The sequence below is a fragment of the Conger conger genome, chromosome 7 (assembly GCF_963514075.1).
Source record: "Conger conger chromosome 7, fConCon1.1, whole genome shotgun sequence".
NCBI classification, from domain to species: Eukaryota; Metazoa; Chordata; class Actinopteri; order Anguilliformes; family Congridae; genus Conger; species Conger conger.
Window position 1 is genome coordinate 13,054,734 of NC_083766.1, and position 23,246 is coordinate 13,077,979.

The 23,246-nt window shown below is 41.2% G+C and overlaps 1 protein-coding gene across 4 annotated transcripts; it reads left to right on the top strand.

Moving 5' to 3' along the window:
* The first annotated feature begins 255 nt into the window (after positions 1-255).
* On the top strand, positions 256-22,517 carry zc3h12b (zinc finger CCCH-type containing 12B). Of its 4 annotated transcripts, XM_061250156.1 has the most exons (7): positions 12,815-12,891; positions 14,595-14,646; positions 14,761-15,521; positions 15,696-15,835; positions 16,548-16,782; positions 16,921-17,027; positions 17,119-22,517. In XM_061250156.1, the coding sequence occupies exons 2-7, from the start codon at positions 14,644-14,646 to the stop codon at positions 18,540-18,542; spliced, it is 2,670 nt and encodes an 889-aa protein (XP_061106140.1). In that variant the 5' UTR covers positions 12,815-12,891; positions 14,595-14,643; the 3' UTR covers positions 18,543-22,517. The 4 variants fall into 4 exon arrangements, with proteins under 4 accessions (XP_061106139.1, XP_061106141.1, XP_061106140.1 ...); XM_061250155.1 differs by lacking the exons at positions 12,815-12,891; positions 14,595-14,646 and adding an exon at positions 256-589; XM_061250157.1 differs by lacking the exon at positions 14,595-14,646 and having other exon boundaries at positions 12,771-12,891.
* The last annotated feature ends 729 nt before the right edge of the window (positions 22,518-23,246 follow it).

A 23,246-nucleotide genomic window follows, 5' to 3' on the forward strand; every position in this document is an offset into this window, starting at 1 on the left:
GTGTGCGTTATTATATAGCCTCACATCATGTCTGAATAGCCTAGTTGGCAAGTTCGTGTAGTACGTTATGTGATGGACAACGAACTTATGTATCTGTATTATATACAGTCGGGTAGAGTCAAGGGGACACGAAGTTCTTGTTCGCATGGATAGGATTTTGAACTGGCGGCAGGGGGCGGCAGACCTGTTGCTAAGATACAGTCTGTGGGAGCAGAGTGGGAGGCAGCCAGGATGATGGAGGAAAGGGATGCAAGAGGGTGGCTTTTGCCGTGGTGCCCGGTTAACATATTTTTATAAGCATATGACCCTTTCAACAAAAAAATAAACGGCAACATTTACTTTTTAAGAGTCGATATTGTGTGCGTCAGTCGCTAATTTATTATAATAAATGGTTTTGGAGCTGGTAGCGCCCGCGAGTGCAGGCCCCTTACTGCAGCGCTCCATCCCGTATATCGAGCGTGTTTTCCGGGTAAGGGTCAGCCACGGCTCCGGTGAGTCAAACTGCGGCAGCGCCAATGTCGGTGACAGCAGCTGCAGCATAAGAGTGAACATCGAAGAGGGCGAAGAAGGTGACTGCACAAAGGCAAAAGTAAGAATAATATCTGTTTAATATTGATCTGATTGAAAAAGATCAGTTAACGTTAGCTAGCCAGGTTGCTAAATAAGATCGCTTTCTAGCCATGTTACTGAGCATTTCCAGACGACAGGGCATGCCAGTGTTTGCTACAAGTAGCTAGGTAGCTAACGTTATAAAGTCATGTTCATTAACCAGTCTTCATGCTCACGGGCTAGGTAGATAGCTAACACAACAGTTAAAGCTAACGTAATGTTAAATCAGTTATCGTTAGCTATGTCTAGTGATTCTTTTCGTTCCAGCGTTAGCTAAGTGTAGTTGACGCTTGCTAGCCAGTAGCGTTGGCGACTTAAAGTTATCGTGTTGTTTTTTTACCAGCGTATTGTTGAAATGAAGTAAATTTTACCTTTTGAAAAATAAGAACCTACAGACTAGCGTTACTTTTCATTCAATGTAGTTAGCTAGCTAGAATAGACATTATTCTAAATTACATTGTTACAACTAGTTCTTAATTAGCTGCACAGAGGGATGTTTATTAGCATGTATAGCCAGCGACATGGCTAACTAGCTATATCTCGAGACTTTCCAAGAATGTGTTGCGCAATTAAATAAGTTCAGTTTACATGAAACGGAAGGAATCAACATATAGCTAACAAATCACAAATCCAAGACGTTACATATATTATTTGCTGCATGCCTATTAAAACGGTACCATATGGCTAGCTTATGTGTATGAATAGCCAGTCTTCTCTACGCATGCCTTGGAAGCACATGCGTGCAGAACTGCACTCGATATTTCACAGAAATTACTGTAACTAGCTATAGGTTAAATTATATTGTACGTTAGGGTATTTTCTTTTAACCGTCCCAAATTAATTTGTTAGCAAGCAAACAAAAAAAATCAGTTCAGTGGTTAGCATAACATACTTCAATTATCCCATAACATACTGCTAAAGCAACAAACAAAGCCAAACTGGAAAGTTTATCAAAGCCAAACTGGAAAATTCTTGACTGTCCAAGTCATTAATCCAATCTGAATTTAGTTGAATATATGTATCATATGCTAAAGAGAAAACTTAAGCCCCCGAAACAAGCAGGAGATGGCTACAGTACAGGCATGGCAGAGCATCTCCACAGAATAAACTCAGCACCTGGTCATATCTATGGGTCACAGACTTCAAGCAGTCATTGCATGCAAAGGATATACATACTAAACATACTTTTATTTACATAATATTAATATGTTTTTAAGATTATGGTACCCTACAATGGGGAGCTAAAAAGTGCTTGGAGTGGTTGGAGGCAAATCAAGAGAAAATATTTGTCCCAAACGTTATCGAGGTCACTATAAAGAGTGTGATCTGCACACAAGTATATATCGGATTGGAATTTCTTCCTATTTCCTTGGACATTTAGTATTCTAAAGCTAAACTATTGGTTTACACACAGATTCTGACATTTGGAGCCCACAACCTCTCATTGAAATGCATAATACTTAAACAAAATAACACATTTTTTTAATGGGAAATGTGCCTGTTAATGCTCTGAGAGCTTGGAGGTTGGAGCCATGATATATCGTACTTCCCAGGGGCATATCAGTATTTGTCCATTTGTTCCCACCATAGTTAAGTGTCATGTTTCAGCAGTTTAGCTAGGTGACCAGTGAATTTAATCCATCCAGGATCAAAACAGTAATGTAATGTAAAAAACAAATGATCCTCACAAATCCTAAACAAATACATAATGCGGATGTTTACTCTTTTCGCTTATCACAACGCAGCATAAGCTACTGCTGCAGCTTAGTACTGGAAGCAGTGCTACAGGTGTTTTGAGCCTTTTGCTTTTATTGCAGGCTCAGAGCTGTATAGGTGTTTTGTGAGATGTGATCCATGCTGGGGGCTTCAGGAGGGTCAGTCGTGGGTAATCTGTTCCTTGCCTCGGCAGCGACAGGGCTGAGGAATGTGCTGTACTTGTTGCTATGAGACAGGCTGCACAAGCCTGTGCATGTGCTTGACGGGTAAGCGGCCTTCCTGGGGTCCTGCCTGGATGGCGGAGGAGGAGAGTAGGGGGCATTTTGCTGTAGTCGTCCACGCTTTCATCGCACCAGGAAATTCCAGCCCGTAGTTCCAAGTGAAGCACCGAGCCTCCTGCAGAAAGTGCGCACTCCCACTTCATTCTGTTTGGTCTCTGGCCACGCGCGAGTCGTTCCGCACGGCGGCAGCGGATGGAACACGTGACCGCGCTCTGGTTCAAGTCGGTGTTCTGTGTTCTGTACATGAAACGCGTCAAGAGGAATTTGCAATGTGTTCATGTTATGTGAAAACGATGTGGAAATCAATATAGTTGCCTAATTACTCAAGGCTTTTGGACTGAATAATCTGTAAATTCATGGTGTTGCTGGTCTGTCGCATTGACGGAAGATGTTTCCTTCCATCGTCACAACAGTATGGTAGTGGATGTTGACGACTAATTTAAAAAATAATGTTCTTTTATGGGAGATTCATAGTGTGATATCACCTGAATCATTTGCCACTACACGATGCAGTAATTCTAAAAAAGTATAGCTAAGACAAAATATAGAGTAGTCCATAATTCAGTAATATGTCTGTTTTTTTTTCTAATGCTTCAAAATATGTTTCTGTTTTCCCATTTTCATGCCAAGTGCCAATTTTTCAAGCACTGTGGGTTTTTTGCACGAGCAGTTGTATTCCATGGAGACATGCAACAGTCCAATCAAGTCACTTCTTGCTTATCAAATTGTCCTCTTAACTGAAAGTCCTGTTTTGCTTGAACAGGACTACTCTGGTTTAGGTTACAGTCAGTGTGATGGTAGCAGTCGTGATATGAAACGCTCTGATATGATTTCTTTGACATCAGTTGTTTTCAGTGTTCCTGTATAAAATGGTATGTGGAAGAGTTGGAATTCTATCATGCTGTTTATTCAGATTACTCTTCTTTTGTGAGGGCATAGGTGTCTAGCCCTTTATTGAAATGATTGTATTTCAAGATATTGCTTACAACCATTTACCTTCTAACTGCAATCACACCTCCAGTTTGACATTCAAAATGGCCCCGGGAGATTAAATGGAACCAGGAGCTGAATAACAGTTTATTTTAGGAAATTTGAGTACTTTGTTAAGCCTTAAACTATTATTTTATTTCCGCTGCACAGAGATGGGTCTGATACTTTAGGGAGTAGTCTGGGAGTGATCATATTTTGTGATGTTGAATGTGGAGGAATCTGCTCTGCAGAATTTCCCTCAATATAAACAAAGTGGGTCTGATGATTCTTTTGGAAGAAGCTAGGATGGAATGTCCCATAGCATACATAAAACATTTGCTGGACTGGAGCTTTCCAAGTGATGACAGTTCTTAATGGATGATTAAATGACCTATTGTGTACAATTTTATTTTATTTTTTTAAAGAAAAGTAGAATACATTGTGCCAGGGGGGTTAATGAGAGAAATAGAAATCAGTAAAACCCTTAATGGAAAACACCAACATTTTATGAATTATAAATAAAAAATCTAATAAAAACGAGACTAAGTTAGACATGTGGAACACACGTATCCTCTTCCGTCTTCTGCTGGTTGATCGCAGGGATCCGCGCACCTTCTGAAGGTAGTTTTAAAAGGTAGAACCTCTCCGGAAACAACGTCTCTCGTTTAAAAAATATTTATTTTTTATGTGTATTTCAAATGCGCATGATACTTCAACTTCGGAGTGGCTGTAAGGTGTTCCTATTCCTTCTCTTCTATTTTTTCTCACTGAAAAGATTTTCTGTTTTTGAGTGGATACAGATTATTGTGGCGGTGCCTGGTGCACTTAGAAACACAATGGAGCCACAACCATAATACCATGAAATCCCCTTTCAAATTTGATGAGAATGTTACCAAAAAATGAGCATTCTGCATTATTATGATTATTATGAATTTGCTTATACTGACTTTTATTGTTTTGGCTGTAGTCCGGCCTATTGCAGCGTGATTATGGGATTTGCCTTTTACGGGAGTTACTGAAAATTCCAATCTCTGTTATTTGAGTTATTGTTGCCTTCCTGTCAGCTTGAACCAGTTTGGCCATTCTTCTCTGTCCTCTCTCGTTAACAAGGCATTTTCACCCACAGAACTGCTACTCACTGGATGTTTTTTGTTTTTCGCATCTTTCTCTGTAACTCGAGGCACCTTTGTGCATGAAAGTCCCAGGAGATCAGCAGTTCTGAGATACTCAAACTGCCCTGTGTGGCACCAACAATCATTCCACAGTTTGAATCACTTTTATCACATTTCTTTCCCTCTCTAGTGTTTGCTCTGAACAACAACTGAACCTCTTGACCATGTCTGCATGCTTATATGCATTGAGTTGCTGCCACACAATTGGCTGATTTGATGAGCTGGAGTACAGTTCTACCAAAAAGTATATATAATTATAAAAACGATTCCAGTAAGACGCAACATGAGGTATAATTGCAATATCCTGTTGAAAGAGCATATGAATAACTTTTTTTGGGTGCAGTGAAAGAGAGTAGAATAAATAGAGTCGGTCAGATTGAGAAAGGGAAGTTTACTAACACTGGTACTATAGCTTCTGTAGGACTGCATCAAATACTATAGAGAATTCCTTAGGGTGGCATGAATCTTAAAATTGGTTCTGTCAGATTTGTTTTGATGTACACTAGCACAACTTAAATGTAGATGCAGTGAGGTAGCCTTCCATTGACTTTCAGGAGGTCAGGTTGGGATTTTGCTCACACTACACAAAATCCAGGCAAAATTTCTGACATATCCTAGCTGAAGTTCAGCCCAGTTTGCAGAGTTTGTCAGCTGGTTGCTTTCTCTAATGAAGAAGTTAGATGCAGCAGCAGCAGTAGATAACATGCTAATCTTCCATAACATGTTTATAAAACAGGACACTGGCAATTAAATATCTAGGTAGGCTTGCATCTATAAGTAGGCCTACACTGTACTTGGAAGTCATTTCCATAGAAATCAAATGATGTCAAACTTGACAATATTATTTTGGCTCAAGTTTTCAAAAACAATTAAACTTATTATGTCCCAAACAGTCGATTGTGACCATTTTGAAATCTGATAAAATGTAGGCTAATAACAGGAAAATGCTTTAAAATGTATTTATTAGTCCCGTTCCCATTGAAATCAGTGCTATTTGGCAGCCATCTTGAAAACATTCAAAACCATTTCAGATGACAACAAATGTGTTATGATAAAATTTGATTGGGAAATAGATTGTCAAACAATGTGCATTTCATGTGCATGTCACATCCATTACATTACAGGCATTTTGGCAGATGCTCTTATCCAGAGCGACGTACAGTTGATTAGACTAAGCAGGAGACAATCCTCCCCTGGAGCAATGCAGGGTTAAGGGCCTTGCTCAAGGGCCCAACGGCTGTGCGGATCTTATTGTGGCTACACCGGGATTAGAACCACCGACCTTGCGTGTCCCAGTCATTAACCTTAACCACTACGCTACAGGCCGCCCATAACGTCCATAATGCAGTGGCATCACATCCATAAGGATCTCCTTATAAAAATTAAGACGAAGATGGCAATCTTTTCAGAATTGCTATTTATATGTCCAGCCAAGCCTCCTACATTGCCTGGATATCAAACTTTCTGCATTAGATTTCAAAATTCACAGTTTTTTAGAAAGTGTATGTTTGATACCACTAATATCGATATCTGCAGTTTTTTTGATGGAGGTAACACCAGTGTAAAAACACTCATAAGCCTACAACCTAGCAAAGTATCGACAACAACCCGATCTCTTCAGGGACTTCAAATCCTGTCAGGTCTGATAATCACATTAAGGTATTTTGATGTTTAAGTGCAGTGCTATTGTTCAAAAAGTGCTCTCGTGTTACTTCCGACCACTTTTCCCTGTCTCATTTTACAAATACAAACTGAATATTCATTCACCGAGCACTTTATTAGGAACATTTTTAGTTTATTACACCTACTTATTCATGCGATTATCTAATCAGCCAATTGTCTGGCAGCAGTGCAATGCATACAATCATGTAGATACGGGTCAGGAGCTTCAGTTAATGTTCACATCAACCATCAGAATGGGAAAAAAAAAAAAGTTATCCAAGTGACTTTGACTCTGGAATGATTGTTGGTGGCAGTTGGTGGTTTAAGTATCTGAGACTGCTGATATCCTGGGATTTTCACGCTCATGAGTTTGCAAAGAATGGTGCAAAAAAACAAATATTTTTAATGAGAGATGTCAGAGAAGAATGGCCAGATGGGTCAAAGGTGACAGTAATGCAAATAACCACACATTACAACAATGGTATGCAGAAGAGCATCTCTGAACACACTACACATCATAAGTGGATAGACTACAGCAGTAAATGATAAATACCTAATAAAGTGCTCACTGAGTGTGTTATATTAAGCTAGATAGTCTAGCTACGTCTTGAGTAACTTTATTTCTGATTTTGTGTTTCAGATATTTTTTAATACATATTTCTGAAAAGATGCTATAATAAGTTTGTTTAATTTTATTATAAAGTCTTGGTTATTAGTGGTTTACCTTGGTATCGCTATCCATGTTGATATTATAAAGCTGGGATCCATTACGAAGTAACATTTTTGGTATCATAATATTTGTGCAACGTTAAACGCTAACAACTTTAAAGGTTGTCTGTAAGCACAATTTCACCCCTCCCCCGGTCCACAATCACAATCTCCCCATCCCCACAATCAGTCATCACAGGTGATGCCCATTAGCTGCATAAAATGTCTTGGGAAATAATGTCTTGAAAAGAATGAGAACCCTGACAATAGTCAAAATATATATATTTTTTTTTTCTGAAAGTTACCTTAAGCCATTTACAAATAGGTTCTTGTATGAAATTCTTTGAATGCATAGCATAGTCTTCCCAGTGCTTAGTGTTGTAGGCCTGATAACACTTCAGTGTTCACATATAAAGGCACAGGTCTAGGAGACCTTATTTGGAAGTATAGGCTAATGGTATATAACCTCACAGCTGCTCCTGAGTGTATCTTATTTTGCTTTGCCAAGATGCTTGCAGCCATGTAATTCAGTTGAGATTCTGCCTGTTTGTTTTGTTTACCCATTCCTTTATTCTGTAATTTAATTTGGAATACTCCAGGGGTTTCCTAAACCTTGGGCTAAGGCCTGCAGTAAATGTATCATAATAAATTTAGCTTATATATATTTCAAATCTTTTTATTGTCTTGAGCAAAAACTTGAATTTGTCTGCAGTTTCCTTGTCTACATGCCTATAGGACAGGTAACCTAGCAACGGTTATGTTTCTCAGAGGTGTGATTAAATGCTTTCTGATGCATTATCTCATCGGTCAGCTGGACATCAAGTTTGATCAAAGTCAGCTCTAAGAATGAGAGAAATGTGTGCATGCAGTATGTGCTTGTTATTTCAGCCATAACCCGCATGAAAATTATACTTGGATGCTCACAATCATGTATATTAGGTTTTCAGCCCCAACCGCCAGGTATGGTATTATTTGCATCATGAAGGAGTTTCTAAGGAGTCGGCTGAAATGATTACATATGCCAGGTTCAAGACTTATTTCTTATGCAGTATCACCTTTGGACTGGATGTAATGAAATACTTTTTTAACACAAGAGTTCTCCAGTGATTCAATTCACTTAACATCCTGTCCAGTAGAAAAGCATAGGTTTTACTGTTAAACCCTAGATTTAACATGACTCCACACGGAGATTGAGAACACGGGTAGACGTTTCTGCTTGGTATTTAATCTGTTCTTTTATGTGGGTTTGGTGTTACATGTGCTGCTTCACTCCTGTTATACGACATGCTGTGAAAATCTGCAATTTATCCATCCGCCTGTGTTGATGGTGTTTGTCAGGGCTGCCCAGAGAAAGATAGGCTGTGTTTTGCCAGTTAGTCGTGACTGCTAAAAAGCAGTTAGCTGATGACAAGGCTCCGTTGCTAGGCAACGTATGTCATGGGCTGAGCCTCTTGAAGCTAGATGGTAGTATCCTTCTCTCTGCAAGACAAGGGGAAGCAGTTGTTTCATAAGCATACATTGTGCCCAGTAGATATAATTTAACATGTCCCCATGTTGGTCTGTGCATTCAGCAGCCATTATTAACTCTGTTTATTTTTTAATTAAATGGCAAGTTTAAGGCCTGGCTTGTAGAATCTTTTTTCAGTATTGTCTATCTTTGCTAGCTCAGGGCAGGTATTATACAGTGCCTTCCATAATGTTTGTGACAAAGACCCATCTTTTATTTATCTTCCTCTGTACTCCACAATTTGAGATTTGAAATACAAGCAATCACATGTGGTTAAAGTGCACATCGTCAGATTTTAATAAAGGGCATTTTTATACATGTTGGTTTCAACATAGTAATTACAGGAGTATTTATACATAGTCCCCCCATTTCAGGGCACCATACTGCTTGGGACACAGCAATTTAATATTTTGTTGCCTATCCTTTGCATGCCATGACCATATAGAGAACATTTGTTGGCTAAATGGCTAAATTGATATCAGCCTTTTACATTAATCTGCTCTTCTTAATTGTTAGGTTTTTGAACATCCGCTTCAGGTTCTGCTGTAGCATCACTATTGGGTTCAAGTCAAGAATTTGACTAAGCCACTCCAAAACTTTCTTTGTTTTATTTCAGCCTCTCAGATGTGTACTTGCTTTTTTGCTTTGGATCATTGTCTTGCTGCATAACCCAATTACGCTCCAGCTCACGACAGATGACCGGACATTTTCCTTACACATTTTCTGGTACATGGCAGAATTCATGATTTCAATAATACCAAGTTGTCCTGGTTGTACGGCAGCAAAGCAAGCCCACACCATCACACCACCAGTAACGTGGTTGACTGGTATGATGACATTTGGTATTTCAGCACATGGCACAGTAGAGTGTGGGAAAACATTTTTAATTGTACAATGTTGAGCTGTAGTATGAAGTAATGGATGTCTAGCTCAGTGGCTGTAGAAAAGTTTAGCAGCAGCAAATACAGAGCTTGTGAACTGTCACTGTCTCTGATTGAGTTCACAAATATCAGAGAACAGAGTGTCATATGGTAAATGGTTGGCATTTATATAGCGCCTCTATCCAAAGTGCTGTACAATTGATGCTTCTCATTCACCCATTCATACACACACTCACACACCGACGGCGATTGGCTGCCATGCAAGGCGCCGACCAGCTCATCAGGAGCATTTGGGGGTTAGGTGTCTTGCTCAGGGACACTTCGACACAGCCCGGGCGGGGGATCGAACCGGCAACCCTCCGACTGCCAGACAACTGCTCTTACTGCCTGAGCCATATCACATTCTTAACAAGGATATATACAATTTTCTCACAATGTTAACTCCACAACATTATATATTGTCCTCACATGTTATGGATTACTATTCCCCACTTTCCCCTATGTAAAGTCAATGTGGGTGACATTAATGATTACTAGATGTGCTGTAATTGTAATAATACTTATTTTCTTCTTTTTTTTTTAATGGAAATGAAATTGAAAAAAATAAAAAAAATTTGAAAAAATTAATCAATTATGGGACCTGTGCCATCCAAAAAGTTCCACTTTTGACTCATCTGTCAATCGAACATCATCTCAAAAGGCATAGGGATCATTGAGGTGTTTTTTATTTTTAATGTGAGATGTGCATTGCTGTTTCTCTTGGTTAGCAGTGCTTTCCACCTGGCTAATCTCCCATGAGTCCCATGTCTCGTTCTTATTATGGAGTGATGAATACTTACCTTAGCTGAGGGTAGGGGGTAGCAATTATTGCTGCCAAAGGTGGTACAATCAGGTTCCCTTTGTCTAATATTACATTGTGTCTAAAGATATGAAACCAATCAGTTTGAGAAATATGAAATAATACAGGAAATCAGGAAGGGGGCTTTAAATCTTTCATATAAATGGTATAACTTGCATAATGAAATTGGAGAATGGAAACTTATGATTGAGTAGTTTTGTAATATCTAATGATATATATATTTTTTTATTTTGTATTTTTTATTTTTTTATTTATTATTTTATTTTTTATATTTTTATATATTTTATATTTTTATATTTTATATTAAATATTTTATTTATTATTTTATTTATATATATATTTATATATATATATATTAATAAAATAATAAATCAAATATTTTAAGTAATTATCCTGTAGAGTAACTGTAGTTTACACCATCAGCTTGTAGAGAGGAAGCTAGATGGTGTCAGAAAATCAGATAAAGCGTAATGCATCATTGGCCCAGAAGTGGCTCACAGAGAATAACAGAAATTTGTTAAGCTGATAAGGTGCTCGTGATATATTTCATGTGGTGCAACTTTACTCAGGGTGCAGCTTTAATTTGTTTACTTTTGATAACTCTAAAGGCAGCATTTGTTCAGTGGATAGGGCAACGTTGTAAATTCCATCAGACATCAGTACAGAAGTGGTTGCATGTAATTTCCTGTGACAGACGGAAGTGAGAGCAGATCTCATTCTCTGTCAGTGTATCGAGGGGGAAATAGTTGAAGAAAGGTAGAAATGTACAAAAATAAATATTTGATTTTGCTGAAACAAAATGATTATCAATTGGCTGTTTATTAGCTGAATAGCAGTCTTATATATTGCAGACTGTATCCAGAAAATCTGCTCAAAAGTTTTGGTGCTAACTATGCAAAAAACCAAGAACTAGAATGTGCTATAATGTACTAATTTACATATTTAGTTTGTCTGTATTAGAAATAGCGCTGAGCGATTCCTGTTTTTTGAGTTTCAGTTTCGGAAAAAAATAATCACAATCGTGGGTTGCAATTTCTACCAGTTTTATGTAGACGAGGAGCTACCATATATTATTAAAGGTTGTATGTCATGTGTTATGAATACAATAGTTTCAATATTGTCAAAAACCGCAGGGCTGATCACATCTTTATCACCATCTGGTGTCATGTTACTGGCCTCTCGTAGACTCCTCTATTGCTTGTTCCAGGCTGGAGAATTGGAGATGAGGAGTGACATCATTTGAAAATGGGATTTTTGGGAACCCATGTTTTTGTTTCGCAAAATGATCAGTGTACAGTTTTAGTACAGTTAATTTCAGTTACCTGGGGGTCCTGTACTCTATAGCGTATTTAATTAAAGGTGAGAATCATGCTAAACTTTTCATTGGTCTTGTAAATATGTCCCTTGAGTTTAATTTTCAGTTGGTGTAATGGTATAAATTATGTTGTTAAGAACAGCTGTGGATACCAAGGGTGTTCTTGACACAGGGGCACTATAATCCTAAATATTTTAAAACTGGTGCTTTGTTTCTGAAGCTATTATGAATTATAAGGAGATGTTTAACAATGGATTCTTGATGGCTCTTTGCAGTTCATTAAGCTCCTATCAAGTAGAATCAGGATCTGATGTCATAGTTTCTGTACTACCTTTTTCACGACTGCTAGGCAATTATTCATATCTTCAGTTTCGTTTTTTGGATCCAGTGATTAATTCTTGGATATTTTATTTAATTTTTACCAAAATTATTTAATTATTTTTTCCTGTGAATGCATTTTCTTGTATTACTGCTGCTCAAGCCAGGGCCCCCCGGCCAGATATTTGCATTGTATAAATCTATGTAAGCAGCCTGGTATATCCGTAGTTTAGGAAATGGATGCTACAGCATTGATGAGGGGTGAAAGTATTTGGTAGGTCGGAGGTAGGCAACGAGGACCGTGCCTGTCTCTGCTTTTCATGCCAACAACTGGCCTTAAGTATGTAATTAGATGTAACATTTACACCATCTGTCATTTTTGCTACATTTCTTGACATTAATGACAGCTGAATACTGTTCTTGTGTCACTATAGGAAATGTTTTACTGTGATGTAATCTGTGTGAACCAGTGTATGCAGCCAATTGGCTAATTTAACCAGGGTCATTGGTGGAAACAAAAACCTGCATTCACCCTGGAGAAGAATATCCCAACCCTGTGCTTTCACGCTTTCCAGAAAGGTTTTTCAGGTTGTTGTGTAGTTGCATACGTCATAATTTTCACACATGTTGCGTTGTGTGTTGTTAAGTAATTGTGAACTTTCGTCATGTTAGTCATTCTAGTAATTTCCTGAATTACTTTTAGACCCAAGTGGTGTCAACGGGGCGTGTCTTCGGGACTTACGTCATCATGTCCATGGAAGGGGGCGGGGCGCGAATGAAAGGCAGGGCTACCCGTACAATAGTAACAGGACCGAAAATACATTTGAAAGATTCATCACGCCGGTATCATAACGAGTCATGGATGTGTTGCATTGAGCACATCAACGAGTTCAGGTAAATTACATTTAAATTGAGTAGATATTTTGTGTTCGGTATAAATCTGATAACATTTGTCAAAGATGGGCCTGTAGCTAGCCTTTCCCCCCTTTAGGTCAATTCGCTTAGCCTGTATCTATGTTGGCTAAATGGATAGCTAACGTTGGCTAACTTGGTTGTGCTTGTGGTTTCGGTAAAATACTGTTTGGGTATATTGGTACGGCTAAGTTTAGAAGTTAAATGCATCTGTCATTAATTTATTTTGAAGTGTATGAACTTCGAAAGGCTTGGGACGTGGTAGTTTGGCTTTGTTTAATCGTAACTATGGCTGTGTTTCTTTACGGCATTAAATAAAATGATACAAAGTAACATTTCATCTAGTAAATCACAATGAGTTGCTCATTTAGAGCGAATGGCTGTGAAAGAACTATCGCTTACGAAAGATCGGAATCTTGTTGATTACTTCATTTGAGGTACTTTTGGTTTCTTGAATTTAAGTTTTATGGGCTTTGAAGCGATGCTTTTCACATGTGTTCGTATTGTATATTTGGTGCTACCACGTAGCATTTTAGGTCTTTCAGCGAAAAGTAACTGATTTATTATAATTTTACGATGAGTATTTTTGTATGGAGGAAGTTTTCGAGTGAGTAGAGTCACGCATTCACTTACGGAAGTCTGTAGAGGCCATGCAGTATCATATAGAGACATTTGTTCCCATTATCTCGAGATAACGACTTAACTCCTGATCTCGATTTGAAATGTGTTTTCTTGAGATCACGACTTTATCTCGTGATCTTGACAACTTTATTTTCTCGTGGTCACCAGATAACATCTACAATCTAAATGCATAGTGAGTATGTATGACGGACTGGAGTCTGCAATGATCTTAGATTAATGTTAAATTATATTCGCATAGATCAGAAGACTAAAGGCAGGTTGTACCAAATGTACCATTGTCAATGAAACCACAACAAGAAGTTCAAGGTATTGTTTTAGTTCCTGCTTAGAAACTTTTAATATCATCCTACGTGTAGTAATTCCCTACTGTCTACGCATTAATTTGCATTCATGTCTGTTAAAAATGTTAAAATATGTATTCTAATTTTGGGGGGTTTCAGTGTTAACACTGAATTGATTCACCAGGATTCTGTGATCTTTTTAGTGGCACACTTAAATTTATACACAATGTGCATTCTAAATTCACTCATTTCCTTGGTTGTGCAAAAATGGGGGGAGTTTTTGCACATTTTAGAAAAATGGTTCATTACTCTAAAATGTCTGCCATCCTTGTTTATGGAGATCTACCCTCCTGTAGATTTCCATTTCAACCTTATTTTGGCACGCCCGATTGGCAGCTCAACACGATCTCTTAGTTGGGCAGCCTTGCTTAAAAATTTGGACTTTTTGCAGGTGCTTAAACTGGGAAGCTTGCTGGTCTATAGTTGTGAATAAATGATTATGCCTGGTGGATCTTGAAATGAAACAGAAATGTATTTGACAGAGCACCTTTACTGTCAGTGCTCTTTAAACTTTGATTGTGTGAATGCCTTGACCCGTTATATATCAATTGACATCGCATGGATCCTCAGTAAACTATTAATGGAGTAAAACTGAGGGCTAGACTACCTCGTCTGCTCTTAGTTCATCACCTCACAGTTTCTCACCAGTACGTGAGTGTCGTGTATGTATTGCAAAAACAAATACTTTGTATATTTGGCCAGGCGTTTGAAGGCTTTGGGATCGGTGTCCTGAAAGTAGGTTACAGCAGATATGGTGAGCAATCCTCCTTCCTGTGTGTAATGCACCCTCTTGTTAAAAAACGGATTAGGTCTGTCACCTAGGGCAAAAAGACGGCCTTCTCTTTACGCGTTCTTCCTCCGTTTTCAGGATTATATCGTGTCTCTCATTTCGCCGGTGCACAGACGGAAGGAGCGGCTAACGTTGGCCCAGCACAGGAGGCTGCTGGCGCTGAAGTCGGCCATCGAGTATGACTCGCAGGCCGTGCTGGAGGTGAGGGAGTGCACGGTGGAGATCTCCGGCGGCGAGCGCAACGTGATGACCGCCTGGTCCATGCTGGAGAAGCTGAAAATGGACAAAGGCCCCTCCGGAGACCACGCCCGCGCGCTGAGAGAGGCCCCCGCGGGCAGTGGCGAGTCGGAGGCGGAGGGGAGCAGCTCCGAGTCGGACGCCGAGCGGGGGGACGGCCGTGAGCCGGCGGTCTCCGCCAAGCCCCACCGGCAGCTCTGCCGCTCGCCCTGCCTGGACCGGCCCAGCTTCTCCCAGAGCAGCACCCTGCAGGAGCCGCGGCCCGACGACGGCGGCCGGAGGCCCGGAGGGGAGCGCGAGTACCAGGCTAAGATGGATTTCGCCCTCAAGCTGGGCTACTCGGGGGAGCAGATTGGGGCGGTCTTGCACAAGCTGGGGGCCACCGCCCTGATCAACGACATCCTGGCCGAGCTGGTGAGGCTGGGGAACAAGGGCGAGGCGGAGCCCCAGGGCGGAGGGGCCCCCACGGGCAACATGCTGGTGCCGCGGGGCCCCTGCAGCAAAGAGACCGCCAGCCCCGAGGTGTCCGTGGAAGAGGAGTCGGTGGACAACTTCGATAACCTGAGGCCCATCGTCATAGACGGCTCGAACGTGGCGATGAGGTAGGTCTTTAACAGACGCCTGGTTTTGAACAGTAATAATTACGCCATCGTTGCTGGAATGTTCTGTGACGTCAGGAACCTGGGTGGCACCGTCCCAGTTATCCCCCATAGGTAGGCAAACTTATCACAAGACTGGAAGTGCTTGCAAGTTATTTTGTCTTCTTTGTCTTGTAGCCATGGAAACAAAGAGGTATTTTCTTGCCGTGGTATCAAGCTGGCAGTGGATTGGTTTCTGGAGAAAGGACACAAAGACATCACAGTGTTTGTTCCGGCCTGGAGGAAAGAGCAGTCCAGGCCTGATGCCCCCATTACAGGTAATAAAACCTTATTTCCATTCACTGTACGATCTGTACCTGGAATGCCAGGTTACCCTCTCAATATAGGTCTAGGAAAAAGTAAGAAGAAATGTAGCACTAGATATGCTTCATACATTATACAAAGGGATACATTAGTGCTCTAGAACCAGCACAGTCATGAAAAAATAATCCTTACCCTTGCTTCTGTCTTCCACTGTCCTGTTTTAAGTCGAGTACTGTGTGATATTGTGACCATTCATTTAATTGGTTTCTAAACTATAGGGGCAGGAACTTGAACGTCCTTAGGGAATAAGCTAGCCTACATGCTCACACAGGCAGGAAATACTTTTACGAAATGGTGATCTGGCTTAACCATGATATAATTGACCCTTGTTTTTAACGATCAATAGTCTTTATTATTTGATTATTTTGATTTCCAGCTAAATTTAAGAATGACACGTATGGCATATTGGTTGTCTTTATTCAGTAAGTTCTAGTTTTAATATTGGGGCCTATTTACGACTTACTCAGTAGCTTACAAAATGCAGTTAAGCAATCATTCAGTCTGAAAGTTGACGGGCATTCCTATTGCTCCATGGTGATTGAAGGCAAAACATCTGCTCTTGTGTTCTCCGGTTTGCTTAGCGAAGCTCACGCACACAAACGGCCACTTTATATCCACACAACTGGACTGTCTTAATTCTAATCCTGCGTCATTCCAATTCCTCAGATCAGGAAATCTTGAGAAAGCTGGAGAAGGAGAAGATCCTAGTTTTTACACCTTCTCGGCGAGTCCAAGGGAGGAGGGTGGTGTGCTATGACGACCGCTTCATTGTCAAGCTGGCCTGTGACTCCGATGGCATCATAGTCTCCAACGACAATTACAGAGACCTCCAGAATGAGAAACCTGAGTGGAAGAGATTTATTGAGGAGCGTCTCCTAATGTATTCCTTTGTGAATGACAAGTACGTAAGGGGTGGTTGCACCTTTACTAGGCATAGATGCTCAGGAAATTATTTAGGAACCATGTTTGCCAAATTATGGACCAATAACTAAGCAACGCAACTGATGAAATTGGTTAATTGTGTTTATTTTGGCTTCAGGTTCATGCCCCCAGATGATCCTTTGGGGAGACATGGCCCGAGTTTGGAGAATTTTCTCAGAAAGCACCCAGTCGTTCCAGAGCACAAAAAACAGCCGTGTCCATACGGTAAGCAGATTTAAAAAATCAAAAGCATTAACCAGCTCTCATTTTGTCGTCTTACCCCTTCTGATAACCATGTGAATCATTTATTCCTCAGGGAAAAAATGCACGTATGGACACAAATGCAAGTATTACCACCCCGAGCGTGCCAATCAGCCGCAGAGGTCGGTGGCGGACGAGCTGCGGGCTTTCGCCAAGCTCTCCGCCGTGAAGACCATGAGCGAGGGCGCCCTGGTCAAATGCGGCATGGGACCGGCCGCCCTGAAGGGCGAGGGCGGCTCGGAGGCCAAGCGCGTGGCGCCCAAACGCCAGTCGGACCCCAGCATCCGCCCGGTGGCCTGCGAGCCGGAGGAGAGACTCCTGGCCGCCCGCAAGCCCGAGGCCAACTCCGTGCCTTCCCTGGTGTCGGCCCTCAGCGTGCCCACCATGCAACCTGCCAAGAGCCACGCGGCCGGCGCCCTGAACACCCGCTCGGCCAGCAGCCCCGTGCCTGGCTCCTCGCAGTTCGCCCGCAGCTCCCTGGAGAGCATGTCCAGCATCCATTACCCACCCATCCTGGTCACCAACAGCCACGGCACCTCGGTCAACTACGCCGAGCCGTTCCCCAAGTACGACTCGGTGGGCGACCATGGCTACTACTCCATGCTGAGCGACTTCTCCAACCTCAGCCTAAGCGGCTCGCACAGCGCCGACGGCTACTACAGCCTGGAGCACGAGCACAGCCTCTACCAGAGGAACCCCAGCCCCTGTGCCGAGCCCTGCCTCAGCCACTCCAACAGCGACTCCTTCTCCTCCTACGGAGACCCGTACATGAGCTCCATGGACAGCAGCCTGGAGGAGGCAGCCAAGGCCCAACAGCCCACCCCGCAGGGCCGACTGCAGGCCTTCAGCCACGGCTTCCACCACGAGGCCTTGACCCGGGTCCAGAGCTACGGCCCCGAGGAGCCTAAGCAGGCCCCCCGCAAGCAGTCCATCTCCCACCTGGCCCCCCACATCCAGCACCAGGCGGTGGGAGCCAGGTCCAGCTGCCCGGGCGACTACCCCCTACCTCAGAACATCCACCCGGCCTCGGCCGCCCAGCCCGGCCGCTCCCTGGGCATGACCCGCATGGACAGCATCTCGGACTCCCGGCTCTACGAGAGCAACCCCATGAGGCAGAGGCGGCCTCCGCTGTGCCGGGAGCAGCACGCCAGCTGGGACCCGCTGCCCTGCGGGGGCGAGTCGTACGGCTACCACTCCTACCCCCTGAGCAACAGCCTGATGCAGCCGTGCTGCGAGCGCGTGATGGTGCGCAGCATGCCCGAGAAGATGGAGCAGATCTGGAGGTCCCCCTGGGAGGTCCTGCCCAGCGAGCACCACGAGAGGCAGGTCATCCCCGAACACCAGTACCAGACCTACCGGAACCTCTGCAACATCTTCCCCGCCTACGTGGTGCACTCGGTCATGGAGAAGAACCCGCACATGACGGACCCTCAGCAGCTCGCCGCCATCATCGTGGCCAAGCTGAGGTCCTGCCGCTAAAGCCTTCAGCTTTCCGGAGGCCAACATCAGCATAGTGATATATTTAAACGGACAGGAACCACTGTTTTAGAGAGAGAACGAATTATGAACAAAGTAGAGCATATTGTGTATATATTTGTAACCACACGAGCAATGCTGTAAATATTTTGTGACTGATTTTAGGAACAATCAGAGGGGAAACCTAGAGGAGCATACCTCAGTGCATGGAATATCAACATTTATGGCCTTAGATATAAACGACCTCTCTGGGAATGTTGACCACTATCCGTTTTAATGTTGTTGATTGAAGAGGTCACCTTTTTTAAGTATTAAGCACTATCAGTTTTTTTTCCTCAACAGTTTTCCTTACATTACTGCCTTTTTGGGTAGAAATTTTGCAAAATGCACACAACCTAAGCCAAACAAACAGTAGAATATACACACACAGCCATGATTAATGGGTATTTTGAGAGGTCTTTCAAAGCTGCTGAAGTAATGCCAAAAAAATCAATTTTGTCAAGTAAAGACACGCCAATTTTATTATTTTTGATGCTGATTACGGCTGGCGGTTAGACGTTGCATCAATGTTGAGACATTTCATTTGGTGTATATCTTGACCGCACTGTGTTTAATTATCTCAACGGTGTGTTTGTCTGTGTACAATTTTGGAGAATCCTTGTGAAAGTGTGCATTGCTTTTCTCAAGTCTGTCTCATGGACCATAATTTGGTACCTGAGGAAAAGCCTTCACACAATGGCACTTTGAATGATTTCAAATCTTAATGAGTTAGCGTGTAGTTATTTGGGTGCGGTGATGTACTCAGCAGAATGCCTCAGAAGGCATTTATTTCCTTATTGATGCTGCAGGACACGTATCGCCCTTTGTATATTAACATATTTAAATCTCTGAATGTTAACTGCCCGTAGGAATTCGGGCCAAGACTTGTTCACGTCAAGTTTTTTTTTTTCATGAAAGTGGAGAAGGCCTTGTATGGCCTTTTGTGTCTTCATGAGAAGGTGTGACACACTGCCTAACTGTTTCTTCATGGGAAACACTCAGAACGTGAGGCTGCCGTCAGGGTTGTTTCTGGCATTTGGCTAATGGTTTGCATGCTGCCGTTTCCCTCTTTACTTTCATACCACTTTCTCCTGCCCTGAAAAGCGTGGATAAATAATTCACACATGTAAACAAGATGGTAGATTGTGATATGAATAAGCAACAGTTGTGGGACACCCCTTAAATATGGCACCCATGGAACATTCCAACAGAGCTACTGGTCATGTGTTCAGTCTCAGGCCAGTTAGCAGTGGTTAAATCCCAGGACAGTTTCTGATTGGCCCAGGCCAATGCAACCAATGATGCTGTCGAACAGGACTGTGAAAGACTTGAGTCTCAATGTTGTAGGTGAATGCCATGAGCTGAGTCAGGAAATAATTTCAAATTTTTATTGTATTCCTGATTTAATCCAAGTCTAAATAACATACAGTACTGTGCAAAAGTCTTAGGCACCTGTAGAACATTCTGTACAGATAAGATAAAAAAATAATTAAATGAAAGGTCCTAAATAAACATACTACACATTTTACACTACATTTTAGCAAATTGGCAGAATAGTTAAAAACGGAATAAAATCAATATTTTTTATGACCACCCTTCTGCGTTAAAACTGCATCACTTCTCTGAGATGGCCAACGCTGTCCTGCAGTTCTATAAGACAATCAGCAGGGAGGTTGTTCCAAGCATGTTGGAGAACTTGCCACAGTTCTTCTGAAGACTTTGATTGGATCCTTGCTTCTGATCTCAGACAGCCTTGATCAAGTTTTTATGTAAAAAGTAGTCAATTGCTTACAGTAATATGTTACTTTTTAAAATTAAATACAAAAATGTGTGTCAAATTAAATGTTTTGGAAATCTGAAATGTGTTTTTTTTATATTAACACACAAAAAATAAACATGGGTGCCTAAGACTTCTACACAGTACTGTATCAGTGGCTACCAAGCCCATGTTTTGTACTATGCATTGATTAAGCCCTTGTACTATTGAAGCAAAAGTTCCAGCACACTATATTCTATAATGAAATGGTGACTTTGCCACCTAAAAGATTAACAGTATATTCACCGTGTTGATAAATGGGGGTGGAAACTATTTGTATCACAGTTTATCCAATTGTTTCTTGTGTCATTGATTTACCATGAAATGCTTTAAAACCCCTTGGGGTTTTTGTGGAGAATCAGGAATTTACATGCAACCAGTATTTCAACAGTGACCGAAACCCCTTCAGAATGGTTCTTGTTAAAAATCACTTTGTTTCCAGATGCATGTACATATGATTGCATTGCTCTGTACAGCACATTAACTTTCTATGTGTTCATTTGGTTTAGGATTATTACATAGTGTAAACTGCATGCTTTATATAATCTGCCTTTCTGGAATCAAACTGGGAAGTATTCTGGTTTGTCTCCTGTCCAATCATTAACATTTTTAATTTAGTTTCAATGCAGCAAAAAGCAAAGCCTCAAATGTCTAGAAATGACCTTTGTTTGTTGATACAAATTGTATCTATTTCTTGATTGTAAAAAAAAAAAAAAAAAAAGAAATGTACAGAATCAACAATAGAATAATTTTATTTAAAAAGAAAAATGCCATAATGTTTGTGACACTGTGTGTCAATGGGAGTAGCCCATGGGTATGTACCATTTCTAACTGGGCAGTTTATAAACAGGGACTCTTTGTTGCGCTACACGAAAGAGTGCACAAATCTCTTGTGCATAGCTGTAAGCATTTATTGTGTCCTATGTATTTAATGAAAGTTACAACCTAAAGCAAGCTGTAAAGTGACAGTGCTTTTAAAGTGTGTTGTTACGCTTTACGCATCTCCGTTTGACGCCGGTGCAGTAACTCAAGCCGCACTATCAGGTGTGTGAATTCCTACATTCCTGTTCTATTGCCACCCCAGTGACCCACCCCCACCTGCACACGCATGCACACGCGCACATTTTTGGTGGCATCTCTTATCCGCTGCTGTTTATTCTAAAGGCGGCTGACTGGATGCCCAATCAAAACAGGCTTGGGTTACTGCACTGTACTGGAGAACAAAATTGTATCTATTGAAAGTGTTCCACTTGCGATTTTGCCACGTTCCTCTGGCATATATTCTCGCCTTAAGTATAATTTATTTGAAAGCGTTCTGGACTGAATTCTTTCCAGGTGACATTTTAGATGGTGAATTGGTGGATGAACTGTAGCCGAAGGTCTTCGTCAGTTGCACAGCTGACTAGAAGGACCAACATTTTCAGCACATTTTTTGCTCTCTTGAATTGTTATAAACTTTATGTAAAACACGGTTAACTACCAAGGACATATCCTTAAAGATATTGTATTTTTGGAGCCTTTAACTAAGTGAAGCTGGCTGACAATGATCAATTATCTGGTAGTAAATGTACATATTTTTTTTATCTACAGTTTGACCCATCAATGTAAGTAATACACCAGCTCACTCCCAACAACAAAAAAAAAACAATTTTCTTCAAGTTTGTGTACTTTTGTACATCCAGTATAGCAGTTCTCAGGTAATACAAGATGTGACAAATGAAACTTCACTGACTTTGTTCTCGACATTTCCTGATTTCAATGAAAATTGTTCTTTCAAAGTCAGATTTGTGAATCCGTGCAGATCTTACATGTCAGATGATGTGTTGAATCGTCTTGTGTTGTGGTTATACTATATGTTAAGGGTTATAGGAGTGAGTTGACTATTTTAGTCTTGTGTTGTTATTATTCGCAGTAGTTTGTTTTATTCTTTGTTGAATGAAACACATTGCTTTTTAAATTATTTTAAATGACAAAACCAAGCATATTAATGACCAAAAAAAAAAAGAAAAAGAAAAAAAAAAACCCTCAACACTTTGGGTCTGTTGACTCAAACAAAATGTAAGTCTCAATGACAAAGTGTGTCTTTCTTGAAATAAAGCCAAAATGTGATGTTTGTACAGCAACTCTAATGTGTCATGTAGAAGTGGTGTTGTGGTGTGTGTGGTGTTGCCCCGAGTGTGGCATGTACATTTTACATAGTTTCGTGTGGGCCATTAGAAGTACTGCTGTGGCAGTTTATAATGATGGTATGACCGAACTCTCACATTCAATGCAAATGCAAGTTCCGTTTCCCATTCCTGGAGTTATTCAGAAAATGTATTCACTTAAATGACTCATTTCTGTTACCCACCGCCATGTAAATCACTGGATTGCAGATTCAATCAGAGGCAGAGTGTAGGTAGCAGACTACAGTGTGAACCCCTGCTTAAGAGGGAGTTTAACCAAGCCACTACTACACAGTAAATAGAAATATACATAGTCATGTATAAATGCAAAGCAGGCCTGGTTCTCCATAATTATAGGTAGCAAGAGACTTTAGTGACTTAAAGTGGGGTGATTGATGGGGTACATTTGGCAGGAGGTTCATGTAACCAAAGCTGTGTCTGAATGAATGCACAGCTACTACAGAGTAGTTGAGTATACTTTTAGTACTTTGATCCCTTAAATATGACATTCAGCTCGACATTACATTCCATCTTAAACAGACGGCTGTGGGAAATTTAAATACCATGGATGCCAGGACTGTGTTTATATGTGGTTTGTTTACTTTTCTGGTACATTGTTAAAATTGACCACACTTTTCACAGAATAGCTTTGACATGGCTTCTTCTTGCCTCCAGTTGAATCGGAGT